The sequence below is a fragment of the Pelodiscus sinensis genome, chromosome 2 (assembly GCF_049634645.1).
Source record: "Pelodiscus sinensis isolate JC-2024 chromosome 2, ASM4963464v1, whole genome shotgun sequence".
Lineage (NCBI taxonomy): Eukaryota > Metazoa > Chordata > Testudines > Trionychidae > Pelodiscus > Pelodiscus sinensis.
In genome coordinates, this window is record NC_134712.1 from 249348217 (window position 1) to 249369297 (window position 21081).

At 41.3% G+C, this 21081-nt stretch overlaps 1 protein-coding gene across 3 annotated transcripts in view; it reads left to right on the forward strand.

Annotated features, from left to right (window-relative positions):
- Positions 1-21081, forward strand: part of MINDY4 (MINDY lysine 48 deubiquitinase 4) — a 114273-nt gene that overhangs the window by 80108 nt on the left and 13084 nt on the right. For 2 of the 3 annotated variants that reach the window (XM_006120581.4, XM_006120582.4), the window contains exons 15-16: positions 2842-3003; positions 19060-19240. In XM_006120581.4, coding sequence (XP_006120643.2) covers positions 2842-3003; positions 19060-19240 — 343 coding nt within the window. The remainder of the gene's footprint in view (positions 1-2841; positions 3004-19059; positions 19241-21081) is intronic. The other variant, XM_025183364.2, reaches the window with a different exon arrangement.

Here is a 21081-nt window from a genome sequence, read left to right on the forward strand (position 1 = left end):
CATCAGCTCCAGTCCTCTGCACTCAAGGCAGGACTCAGCACCATCTAGACCATCCCTGGAAGTTGTTTATCTAACCTGCTCTTAAAAATCTCCATTGATGGAGATTCCACAACTTTCCCAGACAATTTATTCGAGTACTTAACCACCCTGACAGTTACGATGTTTTTCCTCATGTCCAAGCTAAAGCTCATAAAACAAGTAGTTGTAATCTTATTGCCACAATCAAACCTATATTGAAGGCATTCTCTGTACAGTACCAAAATTATTCCTACAGGAAAAAGGGAATTCTTCACTTCTTTTCTCAGTCCTTTCCACTCTACTCTGTGCTAGTTAGGCCTCAGTTAGAGTATTGTGTCCAGTTCTGGGCACCGCATTTCAAGAAAGATGTGGAGAAATTGGAGAGGGTCCAGAGAAGAGCAACAAGAATGATTAAAGGTCTAGAGAACATGACCTATGAAGGAAGGCTGAAAGAATTGAGTTTGTTTAGTTTAGTAAAGAGAAGACTGAGGGGGAACATGATAGTCGTTTTCAGGTATCTAAAAGGGTGTCATAAGGAGGAGGGAGAAAACTTGTTCATCTTGGCCTCTTAGGATAGAACAAGAAGCAATGGGCTTAAACTGCAGCAAGGGAGGTTTAAGTTGGACATTAGGAAAAAGTTCCTAACTGTCAGGGTACTTAAACACTGGAATAAATTGCCCAGGGAGGTTGTGGAATCCCCATCTCTGGAGATATTTAAGAGTAGGTTAGATAAATGTCTATCAGGGATGGTCTAGACAGTATTTGGTCCTGCCATGGGGGCAGGGGACTGGATTCGATGACCTCTCGAGGTCCCTTCCAGTCCTAGTATTCTATGGTTCAGTCTTGTTTTGCAGAATGGCTGTATGGTGTTAAACATCTTTGGTGCTTCCCTGGTGGATTAAAAGCTCCCTTTATGTAGTTTGTACAGCAGGGCAAGTCTATAAAACTCTTTGGCTCTTTTGGGATGAAAGATGGCTGTAAATATATACATGTATTATTGGTATCATAAATCAAATCTAAACTGGCAGTTTCTTAATTCTTTCTGCCTTCAAGCTCTGGCAACTTGAATCTTTTTTCCTGAAAATTCTCTTTGCATTCTGTTTTTCTCTCTGGAACTTCACATGTGTTGTATATTAATGCTCAGCAATAATATACAATTTCTTTTTTGTGTGTGGTGTAATCCACTTCTGTGTATTGCCATGTGCCATTAGTGTCAATGGGTTTTATGGACGCCTTATGAAAAGTGAGATGTACGTGGTGTCCCATTCTGTTCCATAAGCTTTATATACACATGCCACACTAATTCCATGGACACCCATAGTAATATTAGAGGGGACAGAATCAGCAGAGGCTGGCAGATGTTGTACGTATTGCGTACGGGGTGCAGATGGCATCTAACTAAGCCCACCACTGACTATTGTAAAAGGCTAATGAGGGTGTTTCTGAGTTGCGCTGGATTCATTTACTACATTGTTAAAGCATGCAAGGATATTTTCCATAAGCAAGATTTCATCTAATCTTTTTCCTTAGAAAAATGAATGCACCCATAGGACACTTGGTTTTTGGCCTTTCTTTATGAAAAAAAAATGGTAGGAATCTATCCTGCCTGAATTTGAATTTCAATGAGACTAGATAAAATTCTTTCCATGGATAGCCACCCATTGGCTTTATGAATTTCGGCGGTTTCAGTTCACAGGAGAACGATTTTCTTTGGCTTAGAGACACATGACATTCCATGCTTTGAGATGTGCTTTGGAATTCAAATTATCAAAGCACAGAGCAGGTCAAACCCCAAACGACTCAAGTCACTGACACAGTCACAGTCTTCTGAGATCCTTGTAGGATTTTAATTCTGTCCTTCCATGGTGGAGCCATCTCTTTGCAGTGTTCTCTGCTATGATCTTCAATGGTAAATCCCAGTGCAGTGGAAGGCCTGGAGTTCAGACTGGCTTTCCAAGCCATGGTGACACAGGCCCTATGAATAGGCATCTAGAAGGTAAATCCATCTCTGAGTGAATGCAGGTTCACAAACATTAGTAAACCTTTTGGCAAACCTGATCTGATAGAAAAAAATAAGCGCGTGTGCACACACACACAGAAATATCAGGAAAGTACTATAAAATGCTTGTATCCCCCACTCTTTCTTAACTGTACCTTGATAATGCCTTTTGATGTGGCAATGTTTCTCAATCAGTGGGTTTGGGTAATGGGAATGGGGGAACTTCAGGGGAATTAGTAATGAAAGGCAATCGGGCGAGACAGCGGGGAGGTTCACAAGCCAAATGAAAATATGATTACAATGTAAAGTGAAGAAAATCACACTCCCCCACTTCTTTTATACCCTCATCTTTCAAATTCAAGTATTCTCTATTACTGTCTCGCGTACAAGCACATATTGATTACATAGGCTTTGCATTATTGTTGATACTTTTTTGTAATTCTTATTGTTATAGTAATGTCAGGAGATAGTGAAAATGATTGACTTGGAAAAAGGAGGCTCCAACCTAGAAAGGTTGTGTGTAATATTGGCATTAAGGTTGTATTGGATGTGAGGAGTCTTCCCTGCCCTAACCTGGCTGGCTTTTTTAATCCAGTTGATGTTTTGGGATAGGAACCCTGAAGCATACCCTTTGAAAAGTCATCTGCTTAGCTGACCCCTTTATTCCAGATATGGGAAACACCCCCACTTAAATAAAAGCTGTGGTGCAGCCTTAAACACATGGAAAAATATCCACATACTATATATTATGATGATCCTCAGTGATCCGGTGAGATGCACAGATCATGACTTTTTATATATATACATATATATATTATAAACAGGAACTTGTCAACTTGCTGCTGACTGGTAAAGCTGTGTCCAATGTGTTCAATGATGTAATAGAGCTGGACTCCGGAAATGGAAATATCACAGTTTTGAAAGGTATCACTAACCGCAGTGACATCGGCTTGCTGTCTCTCTTTGAGCACTATGATGTTTGCCAGGTATGTAGCATGTGCTTTTAATAGCATGTAGCATGAGTTTAGTTAAAAAAAAGAAGCAATTGACAAATGTGGAATTTGACATATGGACTGAACGCTTGCAGTCAGACATAATATTGCACTAACTGTGTGATTGCACAATGGGAGCCGGCCTGGGAGAATCCTCCAGGTGATGCCACCATACAACTTTGCTCTTACTACTGATAACAACAGGAACCTAGGACTGGAAGGGACCTCCTGGTTCACTGAATCTAGTCCCTGCTACTGCCAGTAACCTCATCATATAATCATATATATATAAACTTAATAAGCTCCATTTTGAACTTAGATTGTTTGTTCCCACTTCTGCTTTTGGGAGACTGTTGCAAAACCCTTCTCAATGGTTAGAAACCTTCTAACCTTCAGCCTAAATATCTTCATGACCAGACTGTGCTCATTTGTTCTTCTGCCGACAGTACTGTTTATCATAAATAGCTCTTTCCTTTCCTGGTGTTTACCTCTCTGATGCATTTATAGTGCGGCATCAAATTGATTCTAAGTCTTTGTTTTGCTAGTTTAGTAAAAGACAATGACAATGCCAGGTATAAAGGGTAACATAAAAGGACGTGTTTCTTTTCAGCATTTTATATTGACATTCATATTTTAGTTTCACTTCAAATGAAAATGCAAAATTAGATTGAAATTAAAAAAAACAAAACACAGTGATCCTGTTCCCCGTGCCATTGAAACTACTTGAGTACAACTGCAGCTGGTTATCCATCAGGGTTTCTAGCACAGCCAGAAGTAATTGGGCTTGACGCTGGATTATGTTTGGAAGTTCTATGGCCTGTGTTATACAGGAGATCAGACTAGATCTGATCTGATCAGGCGATCTGGGGTGGGGCTGGGGATGATGGGTTCAGTATGCAGGCTGGAGGAAGGAGTACGACCCCAGCCTTCTCTCACTGCAGCAGCTTGGAGCCAGGTGAGAAGCTGCATGTCCCCTGGTTGGGTCAGGTGCAGGTTTGTCTGCCCCCTGCACTTCCCACCACAGTGAAGAATGCAGCAAACTGTGCACTTTCTCCCCTGATGAAGTTGAACAGCCAGCAATGTCCCTGTATGAATCCTGTGACTGAGAAGCAATCCCATTTCAGGCACATCCCATTTTCCTGGCACAATGAAACCCTGACCTTGGTTTAAGTTATAATAAGAGGAATCTGTATAGTGAATATGGTGGTCCTAGCTCTTACCACTTAGGAGGCATTCTTGAACAAACACGCACATTCACAGACAGACAAATGCTCTCAAATATACAATAAACTAGCAGAGTTACCTGGCATTGCCCAGGTCCTTCAGGGCAGGGAGCTGGCAGTGTGGAGGGTGCAGGAGTCAGGGCAGAGCCTTGGGAATGTGGGGGAGGGAAGTGCAGGAGGTGGAGGGTAGGAGGGGTGTGAGTGATGTTTGGGGGCTCAGGGTGTGGGGTCCCACCCTTTTATCTCCCCTCAGCTCTCTTGTCCACCAAGGGCCTTTTTTCTCCCCCCCAATTCTCCCAGCTGCTGGGCCCCTCATCACTGTGGCCAAGGGCCATGAGGTGGGGTGGGGGAAGAGTTTGTGGCAGGGGGGGGGCTACTTACCAGTGTGCTGGCAAGCAAGATGGTGGAGCCCCAGCCCTGCTGGCCATACCCTTGGTGGTGGTACGGCTGTCCCCAGTGGATACTCTCATATCGTGTCCCTCCAAACAGCAGCTCCTCCCTTTGCATGTTATGGAAAGCTGACCTCTTTCTGCAGCTTCCTGTTGTCCTGGCGTAACCAGACCCTGACCTTGCTTTAAGTTATGATAAGAAGAAGCTGTATAACAAATTTGGTGGTCAAATTTTGGAGTTCTTGAACAAACAGACAGACGGTGCACACACACATACAGACAAACTCTCTCAAATATATAGGAGATGAAAAGACACCTATCAAGTAATTATCTAATAATTTGTTTTTACTGATGTAAGGCAAATACATGTATCTGAAAACAAATCTTTACTTCAAATGTTTCCCACATGGCTTAAAATAGTGGGATTTTCTTAGCACTAATAAATTCTAGTGTTTCATATTTGTAATGGAAAAAGAGCACTACACTCTTCATACGACTAAACCAATACAGTCAAGAAAACATTCCAATATGGAATGTCCGAATTTGATGAATACTGATCAAAACAAAGCAAACATTTGCTGCATCTGGTTCATGTTTCTTATCCTTCTTTAGTATCATTATAAGGAATATATCTCTTCCTTGACTTGAGCCTCAAAAAGATTAGCACCTTTTACAGATGTTTTCTATGTTCCAGAGTGGAAAATGTGTTATGTTAACACAACATTAAGTGAGATTAGTATAGAGAATAACTCACCTACTCCACCTCCTCAAAAATTCTATGTTAAGAAATTTCAAAACATCTGGAAAACCAAACATCTTCACCTTATTCTGAAGATACTAAACTTAAGGTATGTGAGGCCTTCTATTAATATCCAGTTGCTTTGAGAATTGGAATCATGATCAGCAATACATTTTCTCAAGTCCAAGCATCTAATGCAAACTTTTTTAGGTTTTATTTACAACATCTGTCATGGCTATACATTTGAGTTCTTAGAGTGTACCACAATATATGCCAAAAGGAATGTAACAAAAATTAGATTCCAGAGGACTTATGTCCCCAGGCCTGGAACTCATTGTCGTGGTTTCAGAATTAAGGTCCAAATTCTACTCTCAGTTACACCGATGTGAATCTAAAATAGCTCCAGGAAAGTCGGTGAGGTTACACTATATTTATTTTGGTGTAAGTGAGAACAGAATTGGGATGAAAGTGTTTAGAATTGACTGTTTTCTTCTTCCCTGCATTTCAAGAAATAGGTTCTGCATGACATTACAGTGTGGCAAAGAGCAAGGTAACTGGAACCAGAAATGGAATAGAACTGTAATTATTTTTTGAGAGTTAGAGGCTCATATATGTGACCTATAATGAATCACAGCATCATAGAACTTAGGGATGGAAAGGTACTTTGGGGTCACACCCAGTCAACCACCCAAGCATCAGCATAAGATTGTGCCCATTTTCTAGTTTTTTATAAAATCCATTTTGAAAAGTTTAAAACATTGGAGTTTGAGCCTCTTTTCTGGGATGGCTACTCTATAGTTGAATACAGTTACAACTTTAAAAACTTAATGTTATCCTCCCTGCAGTAGTCCAGACGTTATCCTGTCTTTAAATTTCATTGTCTTTCCCGTTAAGTACTTGATCAATTTAGCACCTCATTTTCACACTCTTTCCTAATGAGTTGTGTCATGTGCCCTAACAGGAGGTATGGGAATCAAGATCTAATCTTTATTCTGTCTATGGATCACACTGTGGTGGAAATGGGCATGTTATTACATTTTCCTACCTACATTTCTTGACAATGACAGTTATGTTTACACAACTTATTCATTAAAATGCCACATATGGGAACTATTAGCTGCAGTCCTTTTGATGCAGCCAGTACACTGTGTACAGCAGCAAGACCTACTTTACATTAACTCACAAATTCACTGCACATCCTCTGTCTTCTGGCACTTCACCTGTTTATCTGCCCTGTGCAACACTCTTCCCATAATCTTTTGCAGCTAGGAAATTTGTCTGCTTCACAGTCACCTCTTGACTGCGTCTAGACTGGCATGATTTTCCGCAAATGCTTTTAACAAAAAAGTTTTCCGTTAAAAGCATTTGTGGAAAAGAGCATCTAGATTGTCACGGACGCTTTTCTGCAAAAGCACTTTTTGCGGAAAAGCATCCGTGCCAATCTAGATGCACTTTTCCGCAAAAAAGCTCTGATCACCATTTTCGCGATTGGGGCTTTTTTGCGCAAAACAAATCTGAGCTGTCTACGCTGGCCCTTTTGTGCAAAAGCTTTTGCGCAAAAGGACTTTTGCCCGAATGGGAGCAGCATAGTATTTCCGCAAGAAGCACTGTTTTCAGACAGTAGGAAGTCAGTGTTCTTGCAGAAATTCAAGCGGTCAGTGTAGACAGCTGGCAAGTTTTTCTGCAAAAGCAACTGCTTTTGCAGAAAAACTTGCCAGTCTAGACACACCCCTTGTGCTTACATGTATTGGATTAGAAACAACTCATGTTGGGGAATAAAAACATCTTAGCTAAGAAACAAATGATGAAAATATGTATGCACAAAATGGGATCTGGTGGGCAAGCTTTTTTAGCAATCAGTTCAGCTTTTTTAATTGTTAATGTGCATGTAGTAGAGACTGTACTTCATAGATGGGTTTTGCAAAGGCACTCTAATAGCTCTATAAATTACTGGTGAGGTCCATTATGGAGAAAAATGTGTGTTCCACACAGGTATCTTAGGATATTCATCATTTTAAAAAATTGTTTTTGACTCGTTGTTTATTCAAATCCCTTTCCAGCTTGGAACTGAAATGTGATTTCTAATAGAAATTTTTTTTCTTCCATCTCATCTGTGAATTTGTTTTCACAGGGTTTGTTGTTACTGCTGGGGTGATATTTATTTCCAACTTGTTAAAGACAAAACTGCAAGATTGCAGCATTGGTTGAAATAAATCCAAGATATTTAATGAGTTTTTAACAGATTTTGCAAGCATACATAGCAGAAAGAGATTGGTCAAATCCAGCCCAAAACTTCTCTAGCATTGAACTGTCTCTGAGACCACTGCAAGTAAATCTTGACCTCTTGAAAGTGAAATGATCATTTTTATGCATGGAATGGTCTAACAACTCTACTTCTCAAAGCCACCGCTGGTATTTTGACATATATTATTTATGTTGCAGTAGCACCTAAAGGTCTTAGTTAGGATGGGGACTCATTGAATTAAATACTGTGACCCCATATAATGAAAAGAACCAGAGCTTACAATCACCATCCTTTGGACCTTCCACTGGCAAATTATAACTGGTGAAGCCTGTAATCTGGGATGGGGAACCTGTGGCCCCCAGCTTGCCTGGATCTGGTCCCCAAGGCTCGGGGCTGTGCCCCCAGCATTAGGGAACGTTCACTGGCACTCCAGCCTTCCCCCCCTCTCCCCTCTGCTTTCTCATCGTAAGGCTGGAGCACACAAAATCTACTAGCCAGGGGCTCAGCAGCTCCTGACCCCAAAAGAAAGGCCCCCACCCCGCTGTAATCCATTATTATTACCTATCTGTCTTGGACAATACACTTCACTGAGTGCCGTGATGTCTGCATGCCTGTTAGAGCATGACTAGCACATGGCTCATGCCCTGCAGCCAACACTTCATTTGCTATAGATCTCTTTAGTCTGATCTGCATAAGGCACTACTGATAGACATTTGTAATAATTGCATGCTGTGGCTGCACATAGGGCTTTGTTCAAAGCCCTGTCAGTTTTGTCAGGGATTTCAGTGAGGTTTGCATTGGGCCCATTATTATGTCCATTCCTCTCTATTACATTTCCTATTTCATCACATAAAATGTTTTTTTTTCTATATCAAAAGTATTCAATGCTATATGTTCTGTGCTTGAGCAGTGCTCAGCACAGGGAGGTCCTGGACCATAACTAGGACTCTTAAGTGCTACTGCTATACAAATACAGGTTGAACCTCTCTAATCTGGCACTCTCTGGTCTGGCAGCATCCATAGGCTGGAATGATTTTAGTTAGCTAGATGTCCACTTATCACAGGAGTGGCCAAGTTTCCCACAGTCCCATAAAATGCGTTTACAGTCACCAGTCCTGGCTTTTAGGCTATGTCTATACTGCTTATTGTTGCGCAAGAAGATATGCAAATGTGGCACGGGGGTAAATATTGCCGTGCCTCATTTGCATACCGAATGAGCCGCCATTGTGCAGCAGGGCGTTTTGCACAAGAAGGAGCTGTCTACACTACTCCTTCTTGCGCAAAAAAGCCCTCTTGCACAGGAGCTATTCTTCCTGAAAATAAGCTGCAGAACAGCTCCTACGCAAGAGGGGTTTTTTGCGCAAGAAGGAGCAGTGTAGACAGCTCCTTCTTGTGCAAAACCACCTTCCACAAAAATAGTGGCTTACTAGGTATGCAAATGAGGCATGGCGATATTCACCCCGTGCCTCATTTGCATATCTTCTTGCATAACAATGCGCTGTATAAATGTAGCCTCAGTGTTCTGTGCTCTCATTTAGCCCTAATTTACCCCTAAATCTCTCTAAGAACCCAGTAAACAATGGGGCTGTGTCTAGACTGGCCAGTTTTCCGGAAAATCAGCCACTTTTCTGGAAAAACTTGCCAGCTATCTACACTGGCCACTTGAATTTCTACAAAATCACTGACTTCCTACTGTAAGAAATCAGTGCTTCTTGCAGAAATACTATGCTGCTCCTGTTCGCGCAAAAGTCCCTTTTGCACAAAACTTTTGCGCAAAAGGGCCAGTGTAGACAGTTGAGATTTGTTTTCCGCAAAAAAGCCCCGATCGCAAAAATGGCGATCGGGGCTTTTTTGCGGAAAAGCATGTCTAGATTGGCCACGGATGCTTTTCTTCAAAAAGTTCTTTTGAGGGAAAGCGTCCGTGCCAATCTAGACACTCTGTTCCCAAAATGCTTTTAACGGAAAACTTTTCCGTTAAAAGTATTTCCGGAAAATCATGCCAGTCTAGACATAGCCTGGAAGTGTTGGAAATATTGCTAGACAATATTGACCTCCCGTGGTTAAGCAAATTCTCTGATCAGGTTCCAAGACTTCTAGTCTAGAGAGTTTCAACCTATAATAATATTAATAAATTATATACTGCTTCTGTTATACTCATAACTGTCTATTTCTATTTTAACTGAAAGTTTTGTTGAAAACTTTTTTATTTCTGGATGGGATGGCGTGTTCTGCTATTTATCAATAATACCAAATACTGTAATTGAATTTAGTTTCCCTTAATCTGCTTGAAATCTGCTCCATTTTAAAGGCCACAACTGCTCTACCTCCATAACATTCCTAAACTGGAAAAAAAAATAATTGCAATTACACAGACTAGAGTATAACCCAGGGGGAGGAGCTAATATTTTATTGCAGGAGGACCAGGTGTGCTGAGGCTGTGATATTCTAGATATCCCAACGTATATCTTCTTTTATGGTATTGAGTTCTCAGACTTATGTTGTGGAAACATCATTTAATATGAATTCCTGCCAGTAAAGGTCATTGCAATAGAAAAAAACCCACTATTGCTGGAAAAGTGTGGAGTGTCCTGTAAATATTTAAGCAGCGAGCATTTATATCCATTTGTAGTAGCACATCTGCACCTTGTGGATGGCCCCTTGTCTCTGATCACAGCATTGCATGGGAGTAGTTGTCTCTGTGCTCTCCTATTGGGCTTTCCCTTGCATCTACAATTGCCTTTCTCAGCGCCTGCCTCTTCTCCCATCTTCCCCCTAGGTATTCTGTGGCTCGGCCCTCCCAGCAAGTCACATAAGCTCCATCTGGAATAGCACAAAGAAGTCCAAACAAAAGTCCAAACAAATCTGCAATCTGTCCGTCTCAGGCTTCATGATAGCTTCCTTGCTGGCCCTATCACTGGGCTCCCACTGTCAGAGCCTGACCTGTTCCTGCACAGGTCTTTCTCCATTGTTTCCTGTTGACTAAACCCTCCTCCAGGACTTCTATTTGCCAGAGACCTGCCTCCTCTGCAGTCTGTCCCCATCTGAGCTCTCTCAGTTTACTTATACGGCCTAGATCTGCTCCTTTGACCAGGAGGCAATAAGCAATCACCCTTGAGGCGCAGAGCATGATTAATTGGAATTCTTTCCCTTGCCTTGCAGATAACGGTGTTATGCTTATAAGGAGCACACGGGATCTTTTTAGGAGAAAAGGCAATACACTACATTTATTATGAATGCAATAGTAAAGCAGCTAACATATGCTTAAATAGACAAACACACACACATACATATTCTATGTCCCACCAATCAATGTTATATTTACCCAGTCCATGATCCAGATCTTTCTGGTGGCCAGCCAAACTGATCATGGACAAGGAGGAGTGGGACGCTATTGGTCCCAGCTGATGCTTCAGTCTTAGCAGGATGGGACCCAAAAACTTTGGCAAAACACCCCAATTTATAGCAGTTTTCCTTCATCGAGATTAGCAAATTTTAGATTATTATGCTCTAATTAATTGATGTTTGATGAGAGCTTTTGTAAGTTTTTTTTATATTACAGCTATTTTGTTTTAATTGATAGGTGCTTGCCATATTTTTGAAAGCTGTTCATTTGCCCTTTATTCGCATTTCGCTAGGGGTATACAGCAAAATCCTCGAGTCCGTATGTCTGTTCTTGGCTCCTCCCTAGAACATTTGGTCCAGTGAAGGCCTTTACACTGATTTTCTAACACACATTCCTTATAGTTGCTTCTGCAAAAACAAATTTAGTACAGAAAACATTCTTACACTCTTAAATTAAAATAGAAAACCACCCTAATGGTAAAATAGTAACGATAGTAACAAATAGAACCTTTTAGACTATGCCTTCTTTAACATGAATAACAAACACAGCCTGCTTAACGCATCTTTACCAACATCACTAGACTGTTCCTTTCTGCACGTTAGTGAGGTTGGCTGGTGAGGTACACTGAGGCACATTATAATGCATAAAGATACATTTTAGTGACCTGGCTACAATGGGGGTTAAGCCCCATCACACCCTTACATTCATTTTATTTAGGGAGGACAAGAAGTATGGGTACATCTAGAGTTGACTATGTTCTTTTTTTGAAAGGAGATATGCAAATTTGATGCTAATACATATCTTCTTGCGATTGCTTTTTTGAAAGTGTTTTTTTTTTAAAGTGAAAGCAATTTAGATGGGAGGGTTCAAAAGAACCTTCCCTTTTTCGAAAGAACCCTGTACACCTCATTTTTTAAGGAAGAAGGGTTCTTTCAAAAAAGGGGGGTTCTTTCAAAACACCCTGTCTAAATTGCTTTCACTTTAAAAAAATGCTTTTGAAAAAGCGATTGGAAGAAGATATGCAAATTAGTGCTGAATTTGCATATCTCCTTTCGAAAAAAGAATGTAGTCTAGATGTACCCGTAATGGGCTTAATCTTCAGCTAGAGACTTAGGTTGGATAATAGGAAAAGCTTTCCAGCTACAAGGGCAGCTAAATCTACAATAGACTTCCAAAGGGCTTTGAGGAATATCCATCACTGCAGGTTTTTAAGAACAGGTTGGACATAGGGATGATCCGGGGTTACTGGGTCCTGCTTTTGCACAAGGGACTGGACTTGTGGACCTCTCAAGGTGCTTTCCAACCATGTGTGTCCATAATTCTGTGCAAATCAACCCATTGAATTCAATAGGATTGGGGAGTTTTTAAAAGGGAGTATTAATGAATGAGCAAACGACTCCCTTGATCCCAGAAAGCGACCTATGTATCCAGGCCTTTGCACCCACATAGGAACCTATTGACATCAGCAGGAGTGCTGGATGGCATTTTAATATTTGCTGAAAAATGCAATTTTGGTTGACCCAAAACTATTTGTAAATTCATTTTGAGTTCAGTGAGTAGTTTTGACTGATCGAAAAAAAAAAACAGAAAAAAATAAAAATATTTTGATGTCAAAATAAAACTTTTTTTCCTACCCAGACTTTTCAGTTCACTGGAAATTTTGAAAACTTTTGATTTGTTTGTCCAAAATGAAATTCTCACCCTCTCCCTTCCCAAATTACCAGTGAATTGTTTTGTTTTTGCCCGGCTCTATTCTGTGGGACAATGGGCAGGAAATGGCAGGATTGTTATAATAAATAAATACAATTTAAATGTAAATAGCGTAAAACACAGCAAGCAAAAAAATCTGTGCTAAACAAAATGGAACTGAAAACACATCCCTGCTTTTTTGACTATTGCATCCTCTACCCATCTGAATCATAAACATTGCAAGGAATGATGACAAAATTAATTTATTTCTGGTCAAGCTGTGTGGCTGTCTAAATAACCAAGAACAGAGAAAAACAGCTCCTTTTTATATGTATTGCTTTTGAAGAAAAACTTCAAGAATACAGTTGTCGTGTCCCATAAGAAGGTAAAATATGTATTGTGAAATATGTGCAAGTTCAGGAACTTTCACACTGGCACACGCACTGGAAATGATTCTGCCACAGAAAGTGTTAGAGGAGGAGAGTTAACTTTGCCATTGTGTGAGTATGAAATTAAGTCCGATGTGTAAAAAGACCACCCACAGAGTTGGAAATGAGTCCTTCTTTGCAGGTGCTCCCTTTTGAAAGGTCGACATTTTCCAAAGATGAAAATTTGCCTCAGTGAAATTTATGAGACTACTTAAGGGATTTGTACGGGAGGAGCAACATGGTGGGGAAGTCTCTGTAGGACTGTAAATATACAGCATAAGCAGGGCCAAACAGAGCAGAGTGGGGGCAGGAGGGCTGTTTGGCCTGGGCCTCAAGCTCAAAGGGGCCTCAAATTTAGACACTTGTTAATTTTTTGGCATTTAATAAGTTTTGCAACTTGTATTTATGGCCCTCCTTAGCAGACCAAAATGTGACCTACCCTCTCAGCTTTCCTTACATAGAAACAGGCTAGAAAGCCATTCGTTAAGTTAAAAAAAAATCAAACGATGTCTCTCTCTTTTTTTGGTGCCTTATTTTGTTTTCATGTGTTTATTTTTTATTATGGCTGGGGCCTCAAAAGCTGGAGTGGCCAAGGCCTCTCTGGACCTCTGGGAGGGCCTGAAGAAGATACCTAACTCCCTCTATCCACGCTCCCCCCCACACACTGACACATACCCTTTTGTGCCTACAGTAGATTAATATGCATTCTCTCAAAAGTAATGAAATATTTTAAAACTGATGCATTATACAGTTTGTCCTCCACCCCACCCCCCGCTCCAGCACCCTTGGGACCTGATGGTCCTGAATGAGAGAATTTGCCAAATCAGGGAAAGTCTCCTGCCACCAGCTCTCCAGCCTTTCACCCCTCAGTGCTCCTGGCTCCACTACTGTCCTAGCCGGCCCCACCTGACTCCGAGCCCCCTTCCACTGGCTCATGGTGGACTGCCAAGTTCACTACTGCCAGACCCCAGCCTCTGACTCCCGTCCAAGCGGGCTGCCAACCCCATTACTGGCAATTCCCAGCCCTGGGCTGGTGGGCCATGGGTTCCGGCTGCCACAGACTGAAGGGAGCTCTGTCCCCAGCCCCACACTGCCCTGAGCTGTTGCAGGCTCCGACACCAGCCCTCTGCTGCCAGCCCTCCTGCCGCTAGGCTCCCCGGGCTCCCAGATCCAGGAACATACATGGTGCTACTGGATAACGGATGTTGCCAAATTAGAGAGTGCCAGTTTTGGGAAGTGCAACTTGTAGTACTTAATTTGTTTGGGATACGAATATAAGCACTCTTCTTAGACTTGTCTCCTGTAAACCTATAAAGCACAACACATATGGCTGGCCCATAACAAAAATAATAATTGTTAAATAACAATAGGTCAAAAGCCAAAGCTCTGTGCAAACTCTAAGTAAATAAGACTTGCTTAGTTGTTCTCAGTAGGAGAGAATGGAATCTTCGGATTTTTATTTATAAACTGAATTCTTCATGCATCTCATGTGATTTCAGCAAAGATGAATGAGTCTCCTGAATGTGAGACATCAGGAAAATATGCAAGTTCTTGCTAGAGGGTGAGGCTGAGGCAAACAATTGGCTTCTTTGCCCAGTGAGGGGCATGGGTAGAACAGTCATCTACTCTGGCAGCAGATTTAGGGTGTCTGACTTCCATGGTAGTTATGTCAGACATTAGTAATAGTATCCGGGGAAGGGCGGAGTTTCAAAAGCCCCAAGTGTTGGCTTAAGTTTGAAGTTTGACCTTTGACTTCAATGGAAGCAAGGTAGCCAGCAGGGACTGCACATGCAAATTCCACCATTCATGTAGTATTCCTCTTCTCACCGTACTCTGGCTCTCTGGTCTCAAATCTTGGGGAGAGCTGTTGTTATTTTGCTTCATTAAAGTGCTTGATTATCATTCCTACTCACAGCACTGTTTTATGATGTAGTGAGGGCCAGTGCTTTCTCTAGCGTAATTGTCATAACCCCAGGCTGTGTCTACACTGGCCACTTATTCCGGAAAATCAGCCGCTTTTCCGGAATAACTTGCCAGCTGTCTACACTGGCCCCTTGAATTTCCGGAAAAGCACTGACGATCTACTGTAAAATCATCAGTGCTTTTCCAGAAAAACTATGCTGCTCCCATTCGGGCAAAAGTCCTTTTCCGGAAAAGTGTTCTGGAAAAGGGCCAGTATAGACAGCACAGATTTCTTTTCCGCAAAAAAGCCCCAATCGCGAAAATGACAATTGGGGCTTTTTTGTGGAAAAGCACGTCTACATTGGCACGGACGCTTTTCCGGAAAAAGTGCTTTTCCGGAAAAGCATCCTGCCAATGTAGATGCGCTTTTTCCGGAAATACTTATAATGGAAAACTGTTCCGTTTTAAGTATTTCCGGAAAAGGGTGCCAGTGTAGACGTAGCCCCATTGTTTACAGCAGCTGAGAATTTGACATGCAGTGTTGTAAACACTGGTAGAACCCTTATTATATTAACGCATTCTGTGCTTTTTTTAGTTCTTTGTGCAATATGCATCTCTGAGCCAAGCCTTACTACTCCACACCTTACTCCCATGAGCCGCTCCGTTGACTTCATTGGTACTGTTTGAGTGAATAAGAACTAGAGTGGAACCTTGGATGGAAACCTTTTTTATATTTCCTTCATCTCACATCAGCACATATTGTTTGAAGCCTTTTGGCCATAATTTTAACAGACATTTATGGGAAGAGGGCATTGCGACAAGGAAGTCACTGACTGTTCACTTTTGTCTTTGATTTACATAAATACTAAAATAAGCGTCTTTGTCAAGTGAAATCTTTTCATCAATTTTCCTCTAGTTTGAAATCTTTTGTTGCATCTGCACGCTTCTCTTATTGTTACTCCTGCTATGATGTTCTGACTTTTTTTTTAAACTTTTTAACTTTTGAAAAATGTTTTCTGTACGTCTGAGCCAGGAATTTACAAGCCCTGCCCCCTCCAAACTATTGACTAAAAGGATGTGTTTTATAGACATTCACACAGTAATGAATCAGAAAACAGTTACTTACTAATCTAGAGAATTGTTACCTAACATCACAAGGCGCTTTGCTTCAGGAAATGATTAATTTATATTTGTACAACAGACTTACCCAGTGTTTCCCGGGTCCTTCAGGGCTGGGGCTGGCACTGTGAGGGGGAGGGGCGCAGGAGTCAGGGCAGGGCCTTAGAGATGTGGGGTGGCAAGAATGCAGGAGGCTAGGAGTGGGAGGGTGCGAGAGTGAGGGTTGCGGAGAGTGAGGAGTGAGCAGGGAATTCCATACAGCACAGGCCTTTCCTCTCCCCCTACCGTTCCCAGGACATCAGAGGCCCCTTTTCTCCCTCAGCACCACCCCTTGGCAGCCAGGGGCCTTTCACCAGCCTCCGGCACTGTAACCAAGGGTTGGGGGGAGGGAAGGATTTGGGGTAGGAGTGTTACTTATCGGTGTGCTGACAAGCCAGAGGGCAAAGGCCCATCCCTGCTGGCCACTGGCTTGGTGATGCGGCTGGACACTCTGCAGGTTAGTTCTCCCCTGGGATCTCACTGCCCCTAGTGGCCATTCTCATATCACATTCCTCTTTTCTGTGCCCCCCATTTGCATGTTATGGAAAACTATCCTTTTCCTGGGGCTTCCGGTCGCCTTGGCAGAACCAAGCCCTGCCCTTGCATTAAGTTCTAAGAGGAAGTTGCCTACCAAAGTTGATGGTCCTAGCTTTTACTGTTTAGGAGGAGTTCTAGGACAAACGGATTCACAGACAGACACGAAGACAGATAGACAGACAGACATGCTCTGATAGATAGATAGATAGATAGATAGATAGATAGATAGATAGATAGATAGATAGATAGATAATATTTCAGACGTAAAATACATAAACATCCATTTCTCACAAGGCTGAGAACTTTTAGATTTTTATAACACAACAGGCTATATAATGTATGCTCTCTTTTATCCTCTGATTATCTCACTTTGGTATCTATAGGCAATCTGCCAGAGAATGAGAAGCAGTATTATATATACAATATATATTTTAATATCCACACTAGCAAATGTACCTGCTAGAACCCTCTCCTGACATCCTTATGAGTCCTAGGAACACCAGACCAAAGATCAGATCTAGAACAGCAGTCCACCAAGTCCAAAATCTTTCCTCTGACAGTGGCCAATACTTGAAGCTTTAGAGAAAGTTGCAAGCCACATAATGAACAATTATTATGGAATAACTAGCCCAAAGAGAAGATTTATTTTTTAGTTAGTGGATGAAGATTTTGAACCTTTTTACTATATTTTTAATCAGCCTAATGTAACCGTGGATAGTCACATTATTTATATATATATATCACATTGTCTTTTTAAACTTACTGAGCCTTAGAACACACAGTTCTGTGTTGTAGGGATGAAAATTGATCTTTCATTTCTTTGTAGAATCATGGTCCGACCCTTTATACCAATGACAACAGTTTTGTAGAGAGTATAAGTGGCATAAAGAAGTATGGCTAAATGGAAGGCTTATATTTCAAGCCACTGGAGATTTAAAAGTAATGGTCATTCAAATTAGTAATGGGTCTGAAAGTAGGGTCCTAAGTGCACTTCATACTTTTTTCCATAAAGAATGCTTATGTCTATATTGTGCCTTTATTCTGTGGGTGGAACTTCCATAGGACAGCAATAGCAGTTACAAATCTGACTTCAGAACATGACAAGACCCTTACAACTGAGGCTATGTCTAGCCTGAAGGCTTCTTTAGGAAGAAGCTTTTCCGGAAGAGATCTTCTGATAAAACTTCTTCCAAAAGAGAGCGTCCACACAGCAAAAGCGCATCAAAGAAGCATTCTGGATGCTATCTCTTAAATGGACTCTATCTTGCATTTAAGTTGTGATTACTATGGACAGAGTGGCCACCAGGGCACCAGTGCTTTTTCCTCTTTCCTCTTCTTTTGAAAGAACTCCCTTTTCCTCATCCACACACACCTTTTTCTGGAAGAGCTCTTTCAGAAAAAGGCTTCTTCCTCATGGAAAGAAGTTTACCAGTGTCAGAAAAACCCCTCTGTTATTTCAATTTTTTTTAAAAGAACATGATTTCAGTGTGGACATAAGTGAAGTTTTTTGGGAAAATGGCCATTTTTCCAAAAAAACCTCTGCAATGTAGACAGACCCTGAAAGTTAAAATAAGGACAGAGATTAATTAGTGGCAGCCAATAATAATGCAAGGATTTTCCCCATCTGAGATTCACTGTTTTAGTAATAATGGAAAAGACTCAAAGTAAAGAGATTTGTATTGTTTTACTCTATTCATTGAAAAGGAAAGAAAACCCAATACCCTGAATTTGAGATGCCAATGAAAAATGTGTGTCAATGAAGGGATTGTATTAAATTAAACTCTTTGGAGTAAGGATTTTGTCTTCCAATATGGAATAGCTAAATAATAATAATCATATTACTCTGCACATTTCAGTGCAGATTAGTAGCTACTGCACGTAACTGGATTCTCCTTGCTTCTGAATTCCAGGGATGAAATCCTGGGCCTGTTGAAGCTAATGGAAGTTATGCCATTGACTTTGCAGCTCTTTGAAAATGGGATGTTCTTAACTGTAGTTAGCTAACTTGAGTTAAAATAACAGTGAATATATACTACCTTGGCTTTTAACTTAGGTTAGTTGCTTGAGCTTAACCCCCAGGCTCCCCAAGCTGTTATCCTGAGTTAAAAAATGAAATTGTAGTGTCTTCAGTGCTAATTTAACCCCTGTTAATTAACCCAAGCTAAGAACACACCTTTGTTGCAATGAAAACATATCCTTGGGCAAGATTCTCACCCTAACCGTGCATTAGTTTACTTAAATGTAAAAATAGGGGAGATAATCGATACTGCTTTAGTAGAGTGTTATGAGCCTTAATTAATGTTTGTTGAAGGTTGTACATAAGTGAAAAGTACTATTACTAGTATTGTACACTACAAGTTGTTTTTTTAATTTTTTATGCTCTCTTTCTTCGTCCAGGTTGGCTGCTACTTGAAGACCCCAAGGTACCCAATTTGGGTTGTGTGTAGTGAAAGCCATTTCAGTGTGCTTTTTTGTTTGCGAAAGGACTTACTAGGTGACTGGAAAACAGAACGGAGATTTGATCTCTATTACTATGATGGCCTGGCCAACCAGGAAGAGGAAATACGGTTAACAGTTGGTATGTACAGGAGAGCCTTTACATTTCCTTCCCAGTGATAGTAACAAAACCCCAACCCAAAGAAAAATTCTGATCATATAAACCCAATCAAATCAGCTGCTGATGATATTGGCCTATTAAAGTTTGGTTTGGTGCCCATTTCCTACGTTTCCATAATTAGTTACAATAAATAGTGGATTGTTTGTGAAAATGTTGAGGTTAAGTTAAAGGTCCTTAAATGTTTAAAAGTGAGCATGCACTATTTTCCAAGACCTGTTACATACTTACACAAAGCTGATTTCCAAGGTCTAGATTGTGATCCGGTCTATCCAGAGTAACATGGCCATAAACCAGATATGAATTTGTATAGGCCCCACATTTTTGCAGGTGCAGGGGACAAAGTAGATGCTACAGGCTCATATTTCCCCTTCCCCATGTAGGATCAGCAGGAAAAGGGCAGAGATGGTGGGAAATGGTTATAGCCTTCGCTCCAAGCTTAATGCTTCTTTGGGGAGCACTGGGTTGGTTCAGGAAATATAATAATATGCTGCTAACCAAGTCCAATTCTTTCCTTGGGCTACTTGTGAGACAGCACACTTTTACACAGCCTTTAGTCATGGCTAGTTATAAATGGACAATCTGGCCACTCATTAAACAAAGCTAGGCTATGTCTAAACTACATCCCTCTTTCGAAAGAAGGATGTAGTTTAGTCATGCCCCTAATGTGCGCAACACTTGAGAGTTGCAGTGGGGAGCTAAGGGTGCTGAGGAGTACCTTTCAAGATTTGGTCTTTGGTATGTGAAATTGTAGCAGCACCATTGTTTGTTTCTTCTTACTCAATTTCATGGAGAGCCCATTGTATTGGGATGATTATAATAATTGCTCATTATCTCCATAAATAACCTCCAGGGATGCAGAACTGCAAATGATTTATTATGTGGTCCAATCTAGAAGTGAGAAAACTTACTAACATATTTCATACCAAGAATGACTAGGAGGGAGCATTTATTGTGATTAGCCCCTGCTGACCTTAAAATAGCTACTGCAATTACTTATTAAGCTCTTGACCTTTTCCATGATTTTTCCAGTGTTTTTCTAAGTTTGAAAAACAATGTTTGAATTGGTTTTGTGTTGTTGAAGAGCAACAACTTACCTTTTTAGTTCAATCCAATCTTATTAGTTGTCTGTGGTCAAGGAAAACGCCTACTTATTATTTGTGGCCCGAAGGCCCTTTGTCTGCATAGTAGCAGAGCATAGCAAATCTAGGTTCTACCAGGGGTGGGGAACCTTTTCTGGGCCAGGAGCTGCTGTCCCACAGAACAATCAATCGGGGATTGCACACAAGTGACAAGCAAAAACCCTCCAAAACAACAACAAAACCCTCAGTGATGTGGCCCCCAACTGAGAAGGAGAAAGACACTCCCCACATACCCCTTATCCACCAGGGCCTAGGCGGTAGGAGGCAGGCTAGTATTTTGTGTGTTTCAGCCCCACAATGGGGCAGTGAGGGGCGGAGCGCAAACATGGGCTCCCCTACACTGTGGGGGAGCCCTTGAGCCTCTGGGGCCAGACCTAGGCATGCCAGGGGCCACAACTTGTCCCCCAGGCCTTAGATTCCCCACTTCTGATTTACACCAATGCCACTCACATTTGTATCAACTTGAGTAAATCTCTTCACCTAAGTTGTCCTTAGTTTCTGTATCAGTCGAAAAGGAATAATAATACTTGCTCACATTTATAAAGGACTTTGAGAGGACTTTCTGTGTATGAGAAAGTACTAATTATTATTTGTCATTGATTCCCTTTACCATTCACCCAAGTCTTATCACTTCAGTTTATTTCTCTTTCGGAATTAGGCTTG